Source organism: Cynocephalus volans, chromosome 8 (genome assembly GCF_027409185.1).
Source record: "Cynocephalus volans isolate mCynVol1 chromosome 8, mCynVol1.pri, whole genome shotgun sequence".
Classification (NCBI taxonomy): Eukaryota; Metazoa; Chordata; class Mammalia; order Dermoptera; family Cynocephalidae; genus Cynocephalus; species Cynocephalus volans.
The window spans coordinates 144,532,354-144,552,448 of NC_084467.1; the positions used below are offsets into that span (position 1 = coordinate 144,532,354).

Genomic DNA, 20,095 nt, shown 5'->3' on the forward strand with positions numbered 1-20,095 from the left:
ATTCCAATATTTTTGAATTTGTTGAGACTTTATTTGTGACCTAACATATGATCTATCCTGGAGAATGATCCATGTGCTGATGAGAAGAATGAATATTCTGAGGTTGTTGGATGGAATGTTCTGTAGATATCTGCCAAGTCCAATTGGTCTAGTGTGTTGTTTAGATTTTGTGTTTCTCTGCTGATTCTTTGCCTTGATGATCTGTCCAATATTGACAGTGGGGTGTTCAGGTCCCCTGCTATTATGGTATTAGAGTCTATTTCCTTCTTTAGGTCTAATAGAGTTTGTTTATAAATTTGGCTGCTCCAACATTGGGTTTGTTATTTATGATTGTTATGTCTTCTTGATGGATCAATCCTTTTATCATTATGTAGTGACCCTCATTATCTCTTTTTATGGTTTTTATTTTAAAGTCTATTTTATCAGATAAAAGAATAGCTAATCCAGCTCATTTTTCATTTCTGTTTGCATGGTAAATCTTTTTCCATCCTTTCACTCTTAGTCTATGTGAGACTTTATAGGTGAGGTGGGTCTCTTGAAGGCAGCATATAGTTGGGTCCCCATTTTTAATCCAGTCAGCCAGTCTGTGTCTTTTGATTGGGGAACTTAATCTTTTAACATTAAGAGTTGTTATTGAAAGGTGTTGATTTACTCCTAGCATTTTACTGATTTTTGTTTGGATGTCTTAAGTGTCTTTTGATCCTTTCTTTCTGATTTCCTGTTTGTTTTCTGTATTTGTTGGTTCCTTGGGTTGTAGATAAATTTTTTTTTTTGGTTTTCTCTTCATTGTGCCATTTTTATTTTACTAGTGGGTTTTGATTTTTCTTGGGTTTTTATGGCAGTTGTAGTTATTTTTCAGGTACCAAACCCAGTACTCCCTTGAGAATTTTTTGTAAGGTTGGTCATGTGGTAGTGAACTCCCACAGTTTTTGTCTGAGAAATATACTATTTGCCCTTTATTTTGGAAGGATAGCCTTGCGGGGTAGAGTACTCTTGGCTGGCAGTCTCTGTCTGTTAGTATTCAAAATATACCATCCCATTCTTTCCGGCTTTTAGGTTTTGTGATGAAAAGTCTGATGTTAGTCTGATTGGGGCTCCCTTATAGGTGATTTGACGCTTCTCCCTTGCAGCTTTTAAGATTCTCTCTTTGTCTTTGAGTTTTGCCAATTTGACTACAACATGTCTTGGAGAAGACCTTTTTGGGTTGAATACATTTGGGGATCTTTGAGCTTCCTGAATCTGAAGATATGTGTCTTTACCTATACCTGGGATGTTTTCTGCCACTATTTTGTTGAATATGTTTTCAATGCAATCTCCTTTTTCCTCCCCTTCTGGAATACACATGACTCAGATATTTGAGCACTTAAGGTTGTCTGATATCTCTCTTAGATTTTCTTCAATGTTTTTAATTTTTTTCTTTTTTCTTTTTTTTTGTCTGCCTGTGTTATTTCAAACAGCCCATCTTCAAGGTCAGAAGTTCTCCCTTCTGCTTCTGCAAGCCTGCTGGTTAAACTCTCTGTTGTTTTTTATCGCGTTGAATGAATTCTTCATCTCAGCAAGCTCTGCTACATTCTCTTTCAGGGCATTGGTTTCCTTGTACATTTCTTCTTTCAGGGCCTGTATAGTTTTCCTTGTTTCATCGTGTTGTCTAGCTGAGTTTTCTTGTATCTCATTTAGTTTCCTTAGAATTATCATTCGAAATTCCTTGTCAAACATTTCAAGGGCTTCTTGTTCTATAGGGTCTAGAGCTTGAGAGTTATTACCCTTTGGTGGTGTACTTTCTTGATTTTTCATATTTCTGGTATCTTTCCTTTGATGTTTAGTCATTGTCGCAGGGGATTTCACAGTCCACTGGTTTGACACTATTGTCTGGCTAGGATGCTGCTGGGGCTGCCAATTTGGTATGGCTGCTTCAGTGTCTGCTCAGTTGCCCACTAGTGCCTTGGGTGCTTGGTCACCTCGGTCTTGGGCATCTCCGGGGAGGTGCCTCTCTGGTCAGCATGCACTCTGCCAGGCTGAGGATGAAGATGGGCGGCAGTGGTGAGGCCTACCTGGTGAAGATGGGCGGCGGTGGTGAGGCCTACCTGCTGGGTCACATGCTGGCACCGCAGGGCGTGTGGTCTCCATGGAACTTCTGCTTCTCCCTAAATACTCTGTCTTACTGGAGATACCAATCATGTGCACACCCAGTCGCACATGCTAGTCTCCCTGAAGAAACATCTGTCACATCTCAGAGTGCTGCTCTCGTAGGCCCTGCTAAGTGGAGAATGCAACTTTATGACCCACCCTCTTAGTAATTACTGGTTAAACGAAGGATGACCCTCAGTATCCTTCGAACTGGCTCATAGACTGCTTCAGTTAGTGGTGGCTAGTAGTCCAGTAAAGTGACACAGACTCATTGCTGAGGCTACAATTCAAAATGGCCATTTTGGAACCGATGAATAAAGAAGGAACAGGCTAGTGAGAAGTTGGAGAATGATGAAGAATTGCAAAGAAGAGAGTCCAGGAAGACTCAGAGATAGACACAGAGAGAAATGTGAAAAGTATTAACTATAATGGTTCCTGATAATATTTAGTTTCCACTTCTACCATCTAGTGAATCCCAGTTATATTTCTAACTTTTGGGTTCAATGAAAATAGCCCATTTCTGTATAGTGAATAAGCCTTCTCCCTTCTTAAACTTTCTTAAATTATGTCTTGCAACCAATGATTTCTACAATTATTTGTACTTCTAGTCCTTGCAATGAAAAACAACTAAGTCCTAATTTTCTCATTTATATACAATTTAAACCAGTAAAAACAAAACAAAAACCAGTCAGAAACAAAAAAACTTAGGAGAAACAGGTCATAACACAAAAACATTTCTCTTTAAAAATTAAATTTTCTATGAATAAGGATCATTGCTTCTTATTTATCCATAGAAACCTAATAGCTACTAAAGAAAACATTTGATTTGACAACCCCTGCATACTACATAATACCATGAGAATTAGAACTCACTGAAAAATAGGGAAAATGTAAAATACTACACAAAGATTTTTTTAAAATATTGATGCGTATGTTCCACCTCGTATTTTTTGTGCTTTATATTTCTATTTTTAAGTTTTGGTAAGTAACTTATTAAACAGAACTTATTAAACTTATTTATCCTAATACTTAACTAATAAAATTTACACATTCATTAAATCAACATTGGAGTGCCCACAAGGAATAAGCAAAAGAAATAGTAAATAATTTTTTGTTGAAAAAAATCCTAATATTTTATTTTAAAAGTCTTTTTATTTACCTTGAACTCAGAAAGGAAATCGATCCTAAGAGGGAAAAAAAAATCCAAAATGGATTTTTCCTGTGAGAGAAGCTATATAGAATTCACAATTAGGGTATGACCCCAGGTCTTCCAGTTTTTTCTGAATATAACTCCTATTTACTTAAAACACAGAAAAATTTATATTTCCCAATAGTCACTGTCTGGTTGTCATGATATAAGTGATTTCCTATGAAAGGTAAAAGTAAAACCCACTGGTTGAAATATGAAGAGTCTTCAAAAAGTCCATGGAAGGATTTGTATTTTTTTTTTTAAATCAATATGCAACGTAGTTGATTTTTGTGTTCCTTTGCTGATTCCGTATTATCTTTTAATTCCATTTTTCCACAAACTTTTTGAAGTCCCCTCATATATAGTAGTCCCCACTTAGCCATGGGGGATATGTTCCAAGACCCCCCCCAATGCATGCCAGAAACCACAGATAGTACCTAACTCTATACAAACTATGTTTTTTCGATCTGATAACCAAGATAGCTACTAAGTGACTAATGGGTGGGTAGCACATGCAGTGTGGATACACTGGCCAAAGGGACAATTCACGGAGTAGGCGAGATAGGGAGGGACGAAGTGAGATTTCATCACCCTATTCAGAATGATACGCAATTTAAAACTTATGAGTTGTTTATGTCTGAAATTTCCTATTTAATATTTCTGGACTGCATCTGACTGCAGGTAACTGAAACCATGGAAAGCAAAACAATGGACAGGGGAGGACTACTGTATGAGTAAAACGATTTTAAGTTGGTAATTTGTAATTTCAGTGGGTAAAGATCCAAAAGGATAAAAATCTGCCAGCAACTAGTACTTATACCTATGGCTTCTATTATGCCAAGAAATTATATATATATTTTCTTTAAACCTTACAGCCACCTAAAAGATATTTATTATCATTTTCTCTACAGCTCAAAAAATGTTGTACTGAATAAAGAAAAAAACTGAAGCTGTGCCAATGTTACCCTGTGATTTTGTGACAGAGCCAGGAACTGTGTCCTCATGTGTGAAACTCCAAAGCCTGCAACTTTGTGAAGGAATGGAAATTTTCAGTTGCTCCCCAGTGGAGGTGACAGAGTATAATTCTTGCCCTTAGGGGCTTTTGGATCTTATGGGCACATTTTCTTATCCACGGTATTGAGTGTTTTTACTACTCATTCCTACCATACTCTCAAACCTGATCCCAAGTACTTTCACTGTCATTAATATACAACCCCCCCGCCCCCCAAAATATTAGATATACAGAAGTTATTATGAGTCATTGGGTTATCTATTCTTTACGCTGTCCAGGTGAAGTAAAAATCCTTTTTGTTTTTTTGGTGGCTGGCCAGTACGGGTGTAAAAATCCTAAAAATGATCTCCTCCTAGTCAACACAATGACTTGAGAGATTACTTACCAATAACAATGCCACCAATGGCTCCAGCATTTTGGATATTGCGTGCCTTTTCTGCAAACATGCACTGTCCTCTTTGTATCAATGCGATTTTTCCCATCACTGCCTCAGGATTGGTAAGCTCTGAACAACCATTGTATGGTTTACTGCTTGCAACAAATCCTCTTGTCTGCCAGAAATAAAAGCAACTTAAATATTCTCTTATCTTCTCAAATTGCAATCGAGTCATTAAGCCTAAATATCTAGAGCTTTAGGGAAACCCAAATTCATTCTTTTCTAATGGTAACGTATCCAATACATATTTAGCATAAGTTTTAGTTTTAAACATTTTGCATATCACATACCCAACCAATATGTCTGTTGTGCTTTACAGTTTATAAAGCGTTTTTACACAAATTACTAAATCTGATCTTCGTAATGACTCTAAGCAAAACAATACACATAATATTTACATTTTACATATGGAGAAACTGAGATTCAGGTTACATAATTAGCTCAAAGACACAATGTTAGTAAGTGGTAAAGCTGGAACCTGTAGGCAGATTTACTGCATACCCATACCTACATACAACAGCTGGGAACAATTTTTAAATCATCACTGATAACTGAAAAAATTTTTGAAAGAGGGAAAAAATGAATTTAGTCTACATGAATCTGCAAGCAGCTCTTCTTCCTAGAAAATTAAATCCACCCCAGAACAGATTTTTTAAAGATGACATTGTAAAGATTTTTTTTTTGACAGGTGAAGTTATTATTTTTTTATTGGTTATGAATATTCATGAGATACAAAGCTGATTGTCACCCCTTGTGTCCATGAGGGTCAGATTCATACTAGCAGCATTTCCATTACCACAAATTGCATTTGTACCCCATGTCCCCCACCTAATTATCCCCGATCTCCCTCTCCTTCCACCTTCCCCCCCCACTCTACTTTGTAGCCTAAGGAATGTTCTCTCCCTCTGCAAGTCCAATGCACTACTGTGGTCTTTCTTTCCTTCATTCTTTCTCTCTTAGTTCCCACATATGAGTGAGTACATGCGGTATTTATCTCTCTGTGTTTTGCTCATTTCAGTCAACATAAGATGTTTTAATATCCCTCACTCTCCTAGAATGTAAACTCCATGAGGGCATGGATCTTCACAATTTTCTAAGCTGATATACAGCAGGCATTACCTAGAATAGAGCAGGCACTCAACAGATAGTTATTGAATGAATGAATCGATCTATAAATCTACATAGTTTTAAAATACACATTAGGAAAAAGTCTAAATTAGGAGTAATAGAGTGGAAAGAACATTGCTTTAGATTTTCAGGATATTTGGGCTCTAGTCCCAGCTCTGCAATCAATCAGTCAGATGAAGTTGTGAATTATTCAGCTATGTAGTTCTTTGTTTCCTATGTTACAACTAACAGGATGAACTAGCCTAGTGGTCTTCAAAGTTTGCTCAGTGGAACTTCAGGGTCCCATGCTCTCCACAGCCACTGGAGCCAGAGCACCTCTGCTTCTAGCTGTTTTCTACATTAAGCTTCTGAGTTAGATTTTTGTTCAAAGGAAAACTCTAGTAAGTTGTTACAAAGTCTGAAAATTACTTTTAGATAAATTAAAGGTATTTAATTAGAGAAGAGACCAAGAATTTGGGTAGAATTGAACAATATTTTAAATAAAACTCTATAAGCATATTACATACGTAGATTATAACTTGAGATTTCAAGATATGCTTTTACATTACTTAAATCTGGGATACTGAATATTTAGGTTTTCTAAATAAATTAAAACTACTAAATTAGAGAAGAGAATAAGAAATGGGACAATACTTAATATTTTAAATTCAATTTTAACAAGTACATTTTAAATTCAATTTCAACAAGCAATTTCAACAGACATATGTACATACCTCTTTATGTTTAGACAGATCCAGCCCAAACTGAGCTGGTCCTGCAGTCAATACTACCCTGCCAAAAAATGGGTGGGAAACAATTTGTACAGCTCGTGGAGGTAGCTGCTGCTCTTTCTGTTGCTGACTTGACAATTCGATCATCTCCTGCATAAACCTCAACCCATCTTCAGCGTCAATTGAACTAGCAGCCTATGAAAAAAAAAGATTCATCTTATCCTTCCTTTCTAGAAACTTTCACCAACTTTTTTGATTTCCTAAATACATAGCTCTACAGTCTTCTACCTAAAATTTCTCCTTTTAGTTTAGGTCCCTACAAATATTTATGGCCTTACTTGTCCTCAAAAATATTACCTCCAGAAATTATATTTTCTCAGAATAATTTATCTGTAATTTTAATCAATGTCTCTTTCACTCTTCTATAAACCACTTTGATGCAGAGTGAGAACTGGACTTCTATCAAATGCTCAAATGCTTGCTTTGATCGTTTTCCCCACTGGCTTCCTCTTTGAATAAGTAAACCTCATACCTGACCCATACTTCCCCTCCTTGAAACTGCAAACTAACAATCAGATTCAAAACGTATGCATCAGGCACCTATTCTAACGCAGCACTTGCCTAGGCACTGGGGAGACAGTCCTTTACTGTAGAAGTTTGTGTCTAAAGAAGAAAAACATGTAAAATTAGCTATCACAGAATTTCTCGAGTGGAAAAATGGAATAGGGGCCTGGACAAGGGAACAATTAATTCTGCTTGTATGTATCAGGGAAGGATTTAGAATGACATTTGAATGGAGTCTTAACAGATGGAAAAAACCAAAAACAGAACTTGATAAGAATCAAAAGATGGAGCAGGATAGAGAGGATTTGGGAGACAGAGAGTTCAAACCTGTCCTGAAATGTCTAGCTTTGATGACTTAGAGAATGATGTAGGATTTATTGACATGAAGAACAAAAGAAGGAAACACGGGTTGAGGTGGGGACAGGAAGAGAGTAAAGAAGGAACAGGTCGTTCAAGTTTGCACAGACTTAGACTGAGATGCAGAAATGTTATGAAAGGTAGACTAAGGTTGGGTTTAAGATTAAAGTTAGGAATCAGGTTACATATGTATATCTAAAAAGTCATGTATATAAAGATGATAGCTCAGCTTGTAGAATTGGGTGAGACTGTTGAAGAAGGGTATACAGATTCTACACTGAGGGGTTGTGTCAAGAAAGGAAAGCGACAAAAAAGGAATCTATGAAGTAGAAAAAGAACTATGTTGCCAGAATGTCCTGAGAGCCAGGAAAAAAAAAAAAAATGTTTTGTCAACAGGTACAGAAAAGTTAAATCACATAAGGATTAAGAGGCCATTTGGTGGCAATTATGTCTCTGGTGGCCTAAGTGAAAGCAATGTCATTACAGATGCCACTCACATTACTAGGGAGTGAGGGCCAGTGAAACGTAAGGAGGAAGAAAGAATAGTCTTTAAGGTAGGATGGAAGTGGCAAGAATATAGACAGATAAAAATCTGAGGGGAAGGTGATGTTGTGGACGGTTGAATTTGAGATTAAGGGATACCTGAATATGGCTCTACATTGAAATTATTCAGCAAATCATGTAGTTTTCTCAGAATCAACATGCAAATAAATTTAAAGGTCTCATATTATAAAAAGTTTTCAAGTAAAAATAAATAAAAATTTCCCAAAAAGGCATGTTATTTTTCCTAGGTACAGACAAATAAATGCAAATTTTGATTTTTATGATAAAATAAAATACTTAAATTCAGTAGCTGTTTGGAAACTAAAACAATGCGAAACACAGAGATGTAAATATTAAAACTAATTATCAGCTTTTAAATTTATGCTTCAAAAAAAAGTAATAGCAGAAGAAAATGTACTGAGAAACAGAAAACTGAGATTTGAGTCCTACATTTAACTATATTAACTTAAGCAAATCACCCAGCCTATATCTGATTTAGTTAACTGATTCATACTTCGAAGGGGTTGAATGAGATGACTCTCCAAGATACTTCCACGTCCTAAAATTCTGATTCTCTAACTTTAAACCATATTTAAGGTTTTTAAAAAGTCAAATGTCATTATCTTATTAAAGATAATAAGACCAAAAAGGGCAGAGAAGAGACGGCATCTAATTAGTATAGCAAAGTCTTACTTGGATTGCATGTTGGACCAACTGGACTCTCCCATCTTTGAGGTGAATCAAACTCACCCCCATCTTCTTCAGGATTTCTAAATGCTCAGGGTTAGTGGCCATGAAATCTCTGGCTCTGAGAGGGGGTTTAGCTCCACTCCTGAAACTCTCCTCTCTGCTAAAAGTAATTATAGGCAAGGCTTAACAAAGTACAAATTAGAATTGGTGAAAAACATAAACCAAATAAAAATAAAGTTAGATGTTAGAAAAATTGCTAGTTTTAGAACTAGTGAAACTGGAATAACTAGAAACAGTTATTTACCTACATATAATTTAGGTTATTAATAAGTGATATAATTGTAGCTTTCAAATATAATATTTTCCAATTACAAAAGCATGTATATTATCTATACAAGACAATATTAGTCAACAACATTATAACTATTTGAAGGTACAGAATAGTTTTGCTTAGGGATTTGTTGTTATTGATGTCTTCTAAAAACACAGACTTTTATCCCAATATTTTAAAAGCAAAACAATACTTGTGTCAGTGAATAATAACACTCATGCAAAAAAATTTTTTCTTATTTTCTTGAAATAACCTTTCTAATGTAACTATTTGGAAGAAAATGAACTCATTACACCAAAAATTTTTATTTGTTAAATAAGTATTCCTCAAAAAATAAAATCAAACAAAACAAAAAAACTGTGTTGTTACTACACAAAAACTATAGACATAAGGAAAAATATTTTCTATACATAACAAGATATGTGGAAATATTTGAAACTATTCTGTGTAAAAATGAGCTACAGAAGTTAAAAACTGTTACATGCTGTCTACTATTATTAATTAATTCATTAAACAAAAGACACACTTCAAATTTCCATAATAATAAAGACATTACTACAAAATAAGCTTTACTATCTAACTTTACTAATAACTTTTATTTTAATCAGTGATAACTACAAACTTCAACATTTTTGTGCTAAGTGAATGTCTTCTTGGCCATTGTTATATGTTCCTTAAGTTCTCTGTCACTTACTAAGAATTAATTTTGATATAACAAATATAAAATAATACATCTTACACTCTGATGATGCCTCTAGGACAACTCTTATCCACCACATTTTTCAAGGGTTCACGAATGCTCTGAGCATACAACGGGTCATTAGGGAAGAGAATTTGAGTATTTGGACAAGTCCAATCAAAATTACTGTCATCCAGTTCTGTATATTCTGAGGTCTACAATATAAAAAAAATTTATGTAAATAAAAATAATTTTACTTAACATTATGGTTTATTAAAAGGACACATTTAATGAAATGTATATAAGATGCAATAAAAGAAAATAAGAAAACATTATATGTACTTTTCCTCCTACCATACATATATTTATTGAATTCTACTTATGGATTACTTTTTCACTTGGAAAAATAAAACAAACATATAGAAGTAAAAGAGAGTAAGACATTTAATTCAAAAACTCACTGTGTTCTTCTTAGAGATGTTTTGATTTGTAGTAGAGAGCCAAAGAGGTAAGAGATGAGCTTCTGTCGTAAAGATGTAATCTTCTATGTCAAAAATAATGTCTTCTTTATCAGCAAATAATAGGTAAAGATATTTAAACATTTCAGCCAAAAAGAAAGAATCCATCCTAAAATAAAAAGTCAGAAATAAATATAAGAATATAAAAATATCTAAATACCCACTATCTGAACACCATATAGCCAAGGTCAACAACCCTGTCTACACCTATTTAGATGTCCAAAGAACTACAGAATGTATCAATCCCCCAGTGACAGAATAATAACCTTGACTCTAAGCACATTCCATGGAAATGAAAAAGACCAGAGGAGCTGCCTACCACCGAGGTACACTAAACTTGTCAATAATGCAGACAAGATTTCTGTGCAGGCACTCCAATGAGGGAAAAATTTTCTGTTTCTTCTACAGAGAATCAACAGCAGTGAGATAACCCAGATGAATCTGACTAGAGAGAACCATGTAACCATCTTCAACTAGGATTAAACAGAACTGGATAAAATCATATAATTTTGCTAGAGTTTATTATGTAGCCATTTAAATGATAAACAAGAAGGCTTTAAAGGTAAAGGAAATAATTTATAGAAAGTTAAATGAAAAAAGTACAACACAAAGTCACATGGACTATGATTATAACTGTAAATATTTATATACACGTTAAGAAGGGAATGTGGAGAAATAAAGGGGGTAAAAAAAAATACCTGCTTTTACAATTTAATGTTATAATGTTTTAGTAACATTTTTTAAAAGTTTAAATAAAATTAAAAGTGTCAGAAAAAGAGCACAGCTGGTAGATAGAGCTATAGTAATATCAACTTTAATTTAATTTACTACCTCCCAAAGCATCCTAGGTTTTGGCAGTAATAAATAGCATGTAGTTTATTGACAGGTTGCATAGTTTCGCACCTCTGGCCAAGCACAATTCCTGGCATATAGTAGGCACTCAATAAACATTCACTAAATTGAATGCAAGCTTAAACTAAAGAATGAGCTGGAGAGGTAGTGGAACACAGCAGCAAAGAACATGGGCTTTGAAAATGGAAAGATCTTCCACTAAAACTAGTTCTGTGACAATGGGGATATTATATAAGGACTGTTAAAGAAACATAATAATACACTCATAACATTGGCCTAAGACTAAATGAGATACTATATTTCAATTACTTAGAATAGTACCTGGCATACATATGAGCTCAAAGCTGCAGCTATCATTTTTCCTACATATAAATGATTTTTTATTTTGGAGCAAAAACTCACCTGTAATGTTTCATAACTCTTTTGGCCATTTTGGATGTTAATCTTTTTAGAATAGATAAAAACAACATTTTCCTGTTAACCTCCAATATACTTATAAAGTTTTTTAAAAGACTGACAGTTATTGTCATAAGCAAATGGTATCTTGAGAACTGTAGACTTATGAACAGGATATGTGGCAAATTCTAGAACTGATTATAGAATAAATGGTTTGTAAGCATTCAGAAAAGAATAGGACATGGTAAGATCACTACAATATTAACTGGGTAAAGTTAGCAAGTCAAATATTGTATCATATCTAATTTGTATTTTAAAACCATAAACATATACATGAATGCAAACACAAAGGCATTAATTAAAAATGTCTGGAAGATTTTATTGAATTGCTGAAAAGTGGTTATCTTAGATAGGTAGGGGAGAGTGTCTAAGATTTTTTTTTTTTGCCATTTAAATTATTTTCAGTAATCATCTATAATTAGGGAAATACTGATATTTCCATCTTGAATATTGTGTGTGTGTGTGTGTGTGTGTGTGCGCGCGCGCACGTGCGCTGGCAAGCTGGTGGACAGTGCTAGTAGATCTGTAGGGAAATTAGCAAATAAATGCAAAGAGCCTGTAACTGAAAGCTCTCAAGAACCATGCCACCATGCCAGGAGGCATTGGTCATGGTCCTATCCAAAATTCTTCCCAATAATTTGAATGAAAAATTGAAAAATATTAAGGCATGCTTATCCAAACTCCAGATCACTGAAGAGTGTTAGTTTCCCTAATAGATTAAATGACTGAGATGAAATCAACCTCTATTTTTGGTAAAGAAACAGAAAAAAATAAAATAAAAATAAAAATTTGGGGGGATAAGTATAAAGTTCTAAGTTTACACTAAAAAAAATTCAGCTGCTCAGGAACAGGGTAGAGAACACCCATTTGTCAGCAGGCTATAGTTAAGTATCTGAGGTTAGCTGGTCACAAGCTCACTCTGAGTTGAACATAATAAAGCTGCTAAAATATCTAAAGTACATCTAATAACACAGTATGATGAAGATTAATAGTTCTCAACCTTTTGTCAGGCCAAATGCATCTGAGTGGTACAATGGCCCCATAAGAAACAGTATCAATAAAGCAGTGATCCTCAATTGGGTAGAGGGTGTAAATCCATCAGCCCCTCAGAAAATTTGCAATCCCATGCCTGAATCCTGACATTTATGGTGCTGTTGTGCCAGGCACATCTTAAGTATGATTAATTCTGGACATTATATTTTAAGAGATATTCTATATACTAGGATACAATCAGAATGGGGTAAAGACAGTATGTTAAGAGGTCCAGAACTATGCATAAAAGGGATATTTGGTGGGGGAAAAAAGAATGATGTTAAAACTTTGAAAAATGGAACACTCTCAACAGGTTTCTCATGTCTTCCTCTGTGAATCCTCAACCTGTTGCCCCTTTTCTACTATATCACATATCAGATGGTTGTGATTATTTCTTAACACGTCTGTCTTATTCACTAACTACAAGTCACAAGAGGGCAGGAACTGGTTCTAATTCATCCTTCCATCCTCATAACTAAGTGCAGTGCCTGTCATATACTAGGTGCTTAATTGTTGTTCCTTGAATGAATTACCAGTATAACATAGCTATCAAAAGCCAATCTGCCTTGATTAGAATTCTGACTTAACCTTTCTAATTGTGTGACCTTGGGCAACTTCCCTCACTTCTCTTTGCCTTGGTTTCCTCATCTTTAAAATGAAGATCATAATAGAATCACATTTCAGAAGGTTGTTGTAAGGACCAAATGAGGATTAAATGTATAAAGTGCTTAAAGGAGCACCCAGAGTGCAGGAAATAGTCAATAATTGTTACAGATTAAAAACACAGGGTATCTGCTGTCATTCTTGCTGTTATCTGTATACCTGCTTCCAGAAATCTGTCTATTTCTCCCCAACCATGGTCAAGGAAGAAGGTTCCAAACCCAATTAACTATTATCCAAATACTCTCAGTAAAGGACCAAGGAACAATCCTTTGAGTAGATGAATGCTGTGTTTCTCATATCTTTATGTACCTCTGCCTGGAAGTTCTTTCTTCTTCTAATTCTTGATTATCCTTCAGGTCTCAGTATCCTCCAGAAACCTTTCAGTGACAATCACATCCCAACTTAGGTTTCAGGCCCTTTTAATATGCTTCATAACACTTATACAATGTTTTAAAGTCTGTTTATCTCCCTGTCTTCAGTGATTCAAAGACAGAAAGCACGTCTTCATATTTTAATCCTCGAAAACTAGTATAACCCTGGCCCAGCAAATATTTGTGGAATAAAAATTTGCTAACCAAATGAACAAACAGGATTTCGTGTTCATTTAGAGATATGATCACCAGATAAATGCTCTTAGAATAACTGGAATGTTCGGGAACATCATATCGACCAAAGCATGCTTTTTATAGCTTGAGTACTTCATACTGTCCACATCTCTCGCACCCAGTGAAACAGAAACTGCCACTGGTCTTCCCCACCCCTCCAAACCAGACACAGAATAAGAGTACACACGATACTGCTCTTGAGGAACTCTTGACTGAACACGAATCATAAGCCAGATCATTCATCATCATGATCTGGATAATTTCTAACGTCTTACATAATATTAAAAAACTACTAGCAAAGGGAAAAAAAAAATTCCTAAATTCTGATATTTGACAATCATGTGTTCACCTATTTAAAAATTCATTTGAGCACCTACTATATGCCAGGCACTATGATAAAAATGCATAATTTTCAAACAATTTAAAATTAATCTAGTCAAGAGAGTTTTAAAAAATAAATACAATGAACTAAGGTTTGCATACTCAAATACCCCTTGAAAAAGCATTAAACTTATCTGAATTCTAACTAGTAGTATTTTGTGTTGTTTCAGAGTTACTCTGAGGAAAGGGGATATTAGCAATTGTTTTACCTGTCCTCATGACTTCCAGTACGAACATCCTTCATGGCAGCAAATCCACAAGGCACTCTAGCATATTTATTTAAATTTTCAATAAGTGTTTTCCCTACTTCAAGGTAGTAAGGATCTCCTGTAGCCTATTAAAAAGGAGAATATATGTGTACATATATATAGCTTATATATTTCCATATACTCATTCACTTATCAAATATTTATTGAGTACCTACTAGGTGCCAGGCACTATATCAGGCACTGGAATGCACGTTGCATAGAAACTAGCTCTAAAGATAAGCAATGGCTCTGCTTTACAAAATTTCTTAAACACACAATTGGAAACTTGTCCAACTATATATATATATATATATATATATATATATATATATATATATATATACACACACACCTTAGCCTTTAGATTAAATTTCTAATGCCCAGAAAGTATGCCTTATTGAAGAAAGGTAAAAGACATGCTTTAGAAAGCAGCTCTAGAATATAAAACAAATGCCTTAAAGAAGTGCCTACATAAATATTTTAAGACATAAAACTTACATGTCAATTCTTGCATCTTTCAATAACTCAACGGACTAGATAAATAAGTATCATGATATTTCCAACCATTATAACATTAAACGAGGACTCTGAAAACCCAATTACTATTATAAAAAAAAGATCCAACAGACAATGAGGGCTAAAAAGCAGAGAGAAATAAATTATCTTACTTTATATAAGAAGTAGGTACTTTCTGCAAATTCTGGCCTTAAAGGATGTTGAGCCCAATGTACCCTGAAATCTGTGGTAAATGCCTAAACAAAACATACAAATAGGCATAAAAAATGTGATTTAAAACACCCGAACAGTTCTAGAATATGTACTGGTACATACTAAATCATAAACTGGTAAAAGTTTATTAAAATATCAATGATATATTTTCATCTACAAAACATCAATTTTCATTGTTTAAAATCACAATTCAGTTTTCCAAAGGCTGCTATTTTTACCAATTAAAAAGATTACTTTTTAAATGATCATTTTGGCTATCAGGAAACACAGAAAAACTCAGTAATGAAGTAATGAAACACAGTAATGTCACTGCATGGGGCTGATAGTTTACATAACTGTGTTTACCTTTTATCCTTCTCTCTACTTTTTCCTCTTAATTATTACTTCCTCGGTTCTATTTCTTTTAAAATTTTCTAAATTGACAAATAAATATTATATATATTTATTGTGTACAAAATGATGTTTTGATATATATACACATTGTGGAATGGCTAAATTAAGCTAATTATCATATGTATTACCTCACATACTCATCATTTTTTTGTCATGAGAACACTTAAAATCTACTCCCTTAGCAATTTTCAAGTATGCATATTTCTATTTTAGCATATGCTTTATAACAACCTCAAATCCTTTGTGGAATGAGGCAGCATTATTTAAAAATAAATAAAATTAGTTTTATTTGAAACTTATTTAATAACAGAGCCAACTATTTTTTTAAAAAAGATAAAAATTAAAGCAAATAAAAACTTTAATGGGAACCAAATAAAAATTTCATTTGTCATAGATGTATTCAGTTGAAAACTCAGTTTACTCTGCATGGATATGAATTTTCTGCAATGCACAGTCCTACTCACCTGAAGGCTAATAAAACTATACTTTCCAAAACAAACACTTTAGGAAGCATTCCAGTCGGTAGAATGTTTAGATATCTCACAAAGGGTAGTCAATAAGCAGGGATAGAACATACACACATTTGGAAATTTTTAATGATACATTTCTAGAAAGCCAGAAAGTATGCTATTAAAATCTTGTCATATCAAGGTAGCAGAAATATTTATTACTAATATAATGTATAAAAACCAGGAAGAGTAATTCTCAGTCAGCATGAGAAAGAATTGGCATTCTTCAAATTTCCAGGAGCATGTGTGACCAGAAAAAGTATATTTAATGTGTACAGTTTTTATAAAACAAGATTCAGAAAATAAAAAGTGATAAGATCTCCCTAGCTAGTGGGTATATATAAAAGTTAGAGTGAGACAATATTGCAATGGCATGGGTTAGAAAAGGTTGAGAAACACTAAGCTGGGATTTTACTTTTACATAAAATTAACAAAATGTCAGCATTACCCTAAACTAGACTTCTCTTAATACATAAAGGAAAGCAAAAACATATACAATACTGTAAAAACCAGAAATAAAATCATTATTTAACCAGGAAAAAATTAATTAAGAACAAACAAGCCTTGAAGATGCCATTTTCTATCTTTAAATTAGCAATTGCACTATATATGTAAATCAGAATTACAAAGATCATCTGCTTACCTCTGGTAGAAAATTGTGTTTTTTAATCACCTGATACAACATTTCATGAGTTTCAATAGCAGGTCTAATATCCCCCTTTAAAACCTAGAAGTCAGCAACAACAACAAATTACCTAATAAAATATGAGTTGATTTTATCTATAATTATTATATAAATAAAAATGTGTATTACTACAATTTTAGAATGTGACTATGTTTTGGTAATTCAATTTTAGAGATCACGGATGTGCCTGATTAGAATTATTGTACTTTAATATTAAGAAAACAGAGTTCTTTATACCTGTAAACCCGGAAAAAAAGCTAGCAGAGCATCCATCCAAGTCCGAGCATTCAGCATTGGTTTGTGAATATGCACATCAAGCAGAAGAGGTGGCTGGCTAATGTACCTCATTATGGCATCATAGTGCTGAAAGACCACAATATGTGTTCATGGAAATAGATGAAAAAAGATGTACATATTAAATAGCACTGTGAAAAAATTAAACCTGTATTAAACATAAGTAAATTCACTAATTCTCAATTAACTATGTAAATATTTAAATTATTTTAGGTGGAAATCTTTCTAAAATATATAGACTCTCTTATGTCCTTTAATTCAGATGTGTCATAAGAGAGACTACATTTAAGATAGGCCTTCTGATGGGAGAAGATCTGAACATCCCCATTTCCTATGGGATTGGCCCATGGCTGGCATGCCTTTGTGGCCCAGTAATGCTCTTAGGTCTCCTTGGAATAAAGGTACAAGCTACTATATTACAGATTTAGTCTTCTCCTGCGTCTAGGAAGTGTGGTCCCTTCTTAGCTAACATAATACTCTGGTGTGCACTACTATCTAAACTAATGCATCTAATCGCTGTTGCCACTCTTATGGTCTGCTATCTCTGCTTTTTATGCTCTTAGAAACTTTTCCTCCTTTTTTTGTCTTCTTCTAGATACTTCTCAGCTTTGACAAGTTGAGTCGTAATAACAAGCCAACAAAAATAGTGTATGTCCCCATCCACTTCAAGAAAATTTTGTTATAATCTAATAAATAATATATGTGATAGTATTTTTAAAAGTATTCAACTGATGACTTATTTTTGAGGTTTTCTGTTTTTTGGTTTTTTGGTTTTTTTGGCTAACTACCGGCCTGTTATTTAATCACTATTACTGAGTACCTGCCATATGTTAAGGCACTGTTCTGATTACGTCATATGAATAAGCTCATTTACTCCTCCCAATAACTCTATAAATAGCACTAGTACTCTCATTCTGTAAATAAGGAACGTAGGCAAATTGTGTTAGTTACTTGCCCAGAGTCACAAAATTGGTAGGTGGTACAACCAGGATTTAAACCAGGAGCTCTTCCATACTTTTAACCACCATATCATACTGTCTCATATATGTAACATATGATGAACATATAGTGAACTGACAGATGGGAAAAGAAACAATAACTTATTTTTAAAAGAATATAATGATACAGCTGATGAGTTTGCTATATTAATTTCAGTTCACTTCAGTTACAAAGATGATCCAATTGGGTTCAATAATCCTCCTCTTTCTCCCCCAAAATATGCCTGTGGTTCTGATCTAGTCTTAAGACTTAGAGTCCTGTTTTTGAAATGAATATTCACAATTTTCTCCAGGTCTCCAAAGCCCTGTACATTGGGTATGATCAAGGACTGGGTCTAACTTCCAAGATTTCAAAAAGAATTGAAATCCAAATGAGAAAGTTAACTAGTAACTTATTCTATAATTCTCTTCCTCATATAAAAGTTTAGGTAAAACTGAAATCTATATATTTTATCACCTATTGGCAGATCTGGAAAATATCTGATGAAAATAAGACTGTTTTACCAACTCATTTTTTGGAATGCTTATATGTAGCTTTTACCCTCTCCCTGTCCAACAGCATCAGGAAATACTAACAAAAAACTACTTCACATTTAAAAACAAAATATTTTTAGAATGTCACTTAGGTAATTGAGTTTCTATCAAAATCTGGACTCAAATGAAATTGGCTACAAAATGAAGGCAAAATTAGATCAACTTACTGTATTGAATCTTTCCAGAAAACTGTCATCTCCAAGCAAGACATAGGCTTTCAATAGATATTCGTAATATGAATCAATCCCTGCTCCAACTCCACTATCTATGGAAAATACATATAGATGTGATTCTTTATTAAGCAAGTCTTAAAAATTCTTTACAGAGTACGAATGGGGGTACTAGTACACCAAGAACGAAAAATTAGTCTAAATATGAAACTGCTTAAAGTAAAAATTACACATTTACAGAAATATTAATCCTACTACATAATAACTGTAGTTCCCCTGGTGATAATGGTTTGTGATTTAAAAAAAAAAAATCTTACTTTGGAAAACTGGTTACAAAAAGACGTATTAAAAGCAGAAAATACTAGTTTTAAGAATTTTTTTTTTGAAGTACATTTTCTCAGTAAGGAGCTTCAAAGAGCAAGCTCTAGAGGGTGCTATTATGCAATTTCTTGATTCGACCCTTAATCAGTAAGACACCAATCTTTAAGGTTAAAACAGATATGAAAACAAGACTGTTGTTTAGTGGTGCTAGTTCTAATTGCTAAAACTAGCCTAGTTGGCTTGTTTCTTCCTTCGAGATCATCACAGAGGACCAAAGAAAGAAAGCAGGTAAAAACTGTAAGAAATCTCTTGAAAAGAAGTGGGGGGGAGTGACTCTGGCCTAGAGAAGGCAGCCAGACATGGCTATGTAAGGATCAAATAGGAGAGAAACTGCTGGAGCTTTCCTCTTGCTTCTCTCCTGCCTCTGCCTTGAGACACAGTGTCTCCTCCACACCTGCTACAACTCAGACCTCTGCACCAGGTATCCTCAGGGAGTAAAATCTGGGCAGGAAGAAGCCCTATGTAAAGAACGGAACAAATGAGACTACTAACTATAGACAGTACCTTTCCTACCTTTTCCCCTCCAAACTCCTAGGTCTGGTGAATTACAATCTAAATTATAACTACAATCTTAAAAATCCCAGGGCACACCCCCAGCCAGTTAAACCAGAATCTCTAGAGGTCCTGGCATCAGCATTTTTTAAAAATTAGAATTCATCCCTGAGATCACTGGAGCTGATGGGGAGTGGATCTAACCATCCCACAAAGAGGTGACAAAGGAACATAAACTCATAGAACAAAAACAAAACATTTAAGAAAAATGACTTTTTAGAAAGAAAAATAATACGCTGGAATAAAAGTTTATCAGAAGAGTAAAAAATATTAGAACAGACAAACCAAACAGCAATGTTAGCCTAACAGGCATACTAAAGAGATAAAGA

General features: G+C 34.2%; 1 protein-coding gene across 1 annotated transcript in view; it reads right to left on the reverse strand.

The window, feature by feature from the left end:
• Positions 1-20,095, reverse strand: part of EDEM3 (ER degradation enhancing alpha-mannosidase like protein 3) — a 72,232-nt gene that overhangs the window by 16,287 nt on the left and 35,850 nt on the right. Inside the window, exons 9-18 of the mRNA XM_063105301.1 lie at positions 18,831-18,928; positions 17,075-17,200; positions 16,796-16,879; positions 15,190-15,273; positions 14,483-14,607; positions 10,228-10,393; positions 9,827-9,981; positions 8,760-8,913; positions 6,606-6,797; positions 4,714-4,879 (exon numbers count right to left, since the gene is read on the reverse strand). Of these exons, the coding sequence (XP_062961371.1) occupies positions 4,714-4,879; positions 6,606-6,797; positions 8,760-8,913; positions 9,827-9,981; positions 10,228-10,393; positions 14,483-14,607; positions 15,190-15,273; positions 16,796-16,879; positions 17,075-17,200; positions 18,831-18,928 (1,350 nt within the window). The remainder of the gene's footprint in view (positions 1-4,713; positions 4,880-6,605; positions 6,798-8,759; positions 8,914-9,826; positions 9,982-10,227; positions 10,394-14,482; positions 14,608-15,189; positions 15,274-16,795; positions 16,880-17,074; positions 17,201-18,830; positions 18,929-20,095) is intronic.